This window comes from Octopus bimaculoides, chromosome 14 (assembly GCF_001194135.2).
Source record: "Octopus bimaculoides isolate UCB-OBI-ISO-001 chromosome 14, ASM119413v2, whole genome shotgun sequence".
Lineage (NCBI taxonomy): Eukaryota > Metazoa > Mollusca > Cephalopoda > Octopoda > Octopodidae > Octopus > Octopus bimaculoides.
In genome coordinates, this window is record NC_068994.1 from 16,261,193 (window position 1) to 16,265,605 (window position 4,413).

At 37.7% G+C, this 4,413-nt stretch overlaps 1 protein-coding gene across 1 annotated transcript in view; it reads right to left on the bottom strand.

Annotated features, from left to right (window-relative positions):
- LOC106867680 (dynein axonemal heavy chain 6-like) overlaps positions 1-4,413 on the bottom strand; it is a 319,316-nt gene that overhangs the window by 204,105 nt on the left and 110,798 nt on the right. Inside the window, exons 31-32 of the mRNA XM_052973027.1 lie at positions 3,304-3,487; positions 844-1,077 (exon numbers count right to left, since the gene is read on the bottom strand). Of these exons, the coding sequence (XP_052828987.1) occupies positions 844-1,077; positions 3,304-3,487 (418 nt within the window). The remainder of the gene's footprint in view (positions 1-843; positions 1,078-3,303; positions 3,488-4,413) is intronic.

Here is a 4,413-nt window from a genome sequence, read left to right on the forward strand (position 1 = left end):
TATAGTGAAGGCGCATAGCTCAGTGGTTAGAGTGCCGAACTTACGACCGTGAGGTTAGGAGTTCAAATCCCGGACCGGGCTGCATGTTGTGTTCTTGAGCAAGACACTTTATTTCACATTGCTCCAGTTCACTAAGCTATAGAAAAGAGATGCAACATCACTGGTGCCAAGCTGTATTGGCCTTTGCCTTTCCCTTGGATGACATCACTGGCATGGAGAGGGGAGACTGGTATACATGGGTGGACTCCTGGTCTTCCATAAACAACCTTGCCCGAACTTATGCCTCGGAGGGTAACTTTGTAGGTGCAATCCTATGGTCATTCATGACCACACGGCCACTGTATATAAATTAAAATTTTCAACCTTTTCTCAGTATTTTATATATATATAAATATATATGACGACAATGATGACAATGATGATGATGGTAGCCTCTCCTCTCTCATAGTCTGAGAAAGATAATTTTGCAATTTCTTGCTAGACAACCAGCAGAAATGATTTGTTTTATAGTGATCTAATATATGTGCTGTACATTAGCTAACTCCTTCCATCAGATCAACATTGCCTGAACAGGTGGTACCACATGTCAGGTGTTGAGGTGATTGCAAAGCAACATGCGATGAAATGTCTTACTCAAGAACACAACACACCATCTGGTCCAGGAATTGATACCAAAGTGTTGTGATTTTTAAGTGCAACACCCAAACCACTGGGCCATGTGCCCTCATACACACACACACACACACACACACACACACACACAAACACATATACAAAGGTCATGATTACTAACTCACCCTTTTCCTCAGACTAAGAAATGGAAAAGAAAAAAGAAACACTTACCTTAGCATAAGGATTGCTATCAAACAGATTCTTCGTGAAGGTATCAAATGCATCCCACTTAGATTCAAGAATGTTTCCGCCAATGGCCCAAACATAACAAAACATGAAAGTTGTGCACAAAGTTGAATTTAGCTGGTTAGGGTTCGCCTCAAAGTTAATGTACTTCTTAGACTGCTCGGAAAACACCAGTGACTCGTAAAGTTTGCATAATGTAGTAACTTTTGAAATGTTCACCTAAGATTGAAATAAAATATCGCATGGACTCCACTTAACACTTCTGTAAAAATACATGTCTTTATCATCTCAAATCAATCATCATTATACATTCCTTCTCAATAATCAGCAGAACTTTTACATTTGTCTTTTACATGCTGGAAATGTATTGAAGAGCTTTGAAATCAGCAAACTTTTACGTGTAATTATTCTAAACATTGTATTTCATGAAGTTGTGGCAACTTTTCTGGCATATCATACATTTTTCTCATCATCACATAACTACTAGAAAACTAACCTTTTTCAGACCAAGAGCTTTCTCACACCATTTAATTCCAAGTAACTAAACAAAATGATACCAATCCTAATCCAGGCTCAGGTATGGGACAAGTGCCATTGCAGCACCTCGCTGCACCCACATTTGTCAGTATTTGCTCAGGTCATCCTGAGCAACACTCCAAGCAGTATCCTAATCAGTTCCCATCTCTGCAAAATACTTCATCAGTTGTGGCCATGAGGCATGTAATCAGCTGTCATCCAAGCTATCATCCAAGCCATATCCTCAGAGAAGAGAACAAAGCACACAGCATCCAACTCAGAAAACCAAGCAAAATGACCAAACGGCCTAAGGTGACACTCCCAAATCATACAAGTAACAGGACACACACTAGTCCATGTCACTCTAAAATTCAGCTAACAAATCTATTTGTTACTGCTGTTTTTGGTGTCATTGTTGTTCTAACTTCTGGATTAGTACTTCAATACTGTCTGATGAAGATAATTTATTGTTCAGCAGTAATTAATAGAAAACACTTACAACAGAATATATTACTGAAACATTAAATTGCTAAACATTTCAGTTAATGAACTTACTCTTTTACTTGTTTCAGTCATTTGACTGCAGCCATGCTGGAGCACCGCCTTTAGTAGAGCAAATCGACCCCAAGACTTATTCTTTGTAAGCCTAGTACTTATTCTATCGGTCTCTTTTTGCCGAACTGCTAAGTTACGGGGATGTAAACACACCAGCATCGGTTGTCAAGTGATGGTGTGGGGACAAACACAGACACACGAACACACATACATACATATATATGACGGGCTTCTTTCAGTTTCTGTCTACCAAATCCACTCACAAGGCTTTGGTCGGCCCGAGGCTATAGTGGAAGACACTTGCCCAAGGTGCCATGCAGTGAGACTGAACCCAGAACCATATGGTTTGTAAGCAAGCTACTTACCACACAGCCACTCCTACGCTTAATTAATTATACATAACTAAACTTAAATCATCACCATCCTTGAGCATCTGTCACACTGGTAGAATAAAGCAGTGAGCTGGTAGAATTTTTAAACAAGTTAAACAAAATGCTTAGCAGCTTTTCTTCAAGGGCTTTACGTTCTGAGTTTAAATTTCAATGAGGTCAATTTTGCTTTTCATTCTTTTAGAGTCAAAGAAATAAGTACCAGTTGAAAACTGAAGTTGATGTAATCAACTTAACCCTTCCCTTAAAATTCCTGACCTCGTGCCAAAATTTGAGACCTTTCTTTTATTTTTTATTTATTTATTTTTTTTGCTTCACTGTGTTCAAATCCCACCAGGTTCAATAAAGTACCAATCAAGTATTGGAGGGGGAGGGGATTAATGTACTTGACTTGCTTCTTCCCACTAAAATGGCAGGCTTTGTGCCAAAATTTGAAAGCAATTTTTTTTTTTGCTTAGCTGTATAGTTATAGCTACATTAGGCATTTTGTCTTAGAACTTTTAACAGAAGAAATGTTGTTTACTGAAAAATGGTGATAGGAAAATAAAACCTGCAAATATTTAATCTGGATAAATGGGGCAAGAATTGACATCAACATCCTTGAAAATAATTAATAGTAACCAAAAGAAATCAATATCTATGACCTAATTAAAAAGAAATCAATGTTAATAGTTCATTGCAAAACCAAATATTTTAGTGAATGTCTAGAACATTCTATCATTATCACTATTTAATGTCAGCTTTCCAGAGGTTTATGCTAAGCTCTGATGTCTATTTTGGTATGGTTTCTACGACTGGATGCTCTTCCTAATGCCAACCACTTTACAGAGTGTACAGGTTGCTTTCTATCTGGTATCAGTAGCAGTGAAATCATCAAGCAACTTGCAAGACAAGACTCCAAACCTGAGGGTGGTGGGGAGTAAATATTGAGGGAGATGGCTTTATGACAGGTGATGAGATGAAAAGAAATAAAGAATATGTCTACCTGCTTTATAGCTTGATCACAATTCCTTCTCACAAATTCAAAACCTTTGTCCACATATTCACGGAAAAGGTTAAGTAGAAATTCTTTGGTTGTTTCTTTCAAGAGGCTTTCCCATTCCTTCATCCATTTTTCTACGTAAGGAAACCATTGAAGTCCTCCAGGATCAATGTACACCATACCACAACTGAAATGTTTAATTATACATGATTCTATAATTACAGATAATAGTTGATAAACAGCTCTTGAGAGTAATTCAAGCTATATTTGAAAGTACTATATAGTTCAAGCTATATTTGAAAGTACTATGAATAACATCAGAATAAACCAAAGAACACAAGTTCAGAGAGAAATGTTGTTCAGGTAAGGTCAGACTTAACAAAACAAATCTATGTTAAAAGGCATTCTAACCATGGCCATCGTATTTTTTCTTCATACGCAGCTGCAGGTGTGGCTGTGTGGGAAGAAGCTTGCTTCCCAACCACATGATTTGGAGTTCAGTCCCATTACATGGCACCTTGGGCAAGTGTCTTCTACTGTAGCCTTAGTCTGACCAAGGTCTTGTGAATGGATCTGGTAGGCAGAAATTGAAAGAAGCCCATGGTGCATGCATGCGTGCGTGTGTGCATGTCCTACTACCATCACCGCTTGACAACTGATACTGGTGTGTTTTCGTCCCTGTAACTTAGCAGTTCAACAAAAGAGACCAACAGAATAAGTACTAAGTTTTAAAAAAATAAGTACTGTGATCAATATATTCAACTAAAAATTCTTCAAGGCAGTACCCCAGCATGGCCACAGTCTAATGACTGAAACAAGTAATAAATAAAAGACGAGATTATGGACCTTGAAATACATTATCTAACTACTATACTTTTTTTTTATAAGATGGTAAAATGTGATTTGTGAGAAATTCAGCTGCTAATACTAGGATGTCAAGTGACCACATAGAGACTACCTCAATGAGAAATGTAATGTATAAGGGGAAAGGGTCATTATTTTTTTTAATATTTTGTCAGTCTTAACAAGGCAGCAAGCTGGCAAAAACATTAGCACGCTGGGCGAAATGCTTAGCGGTATTTCGTCTATCCTTACATTCTGAATTGAAATTCC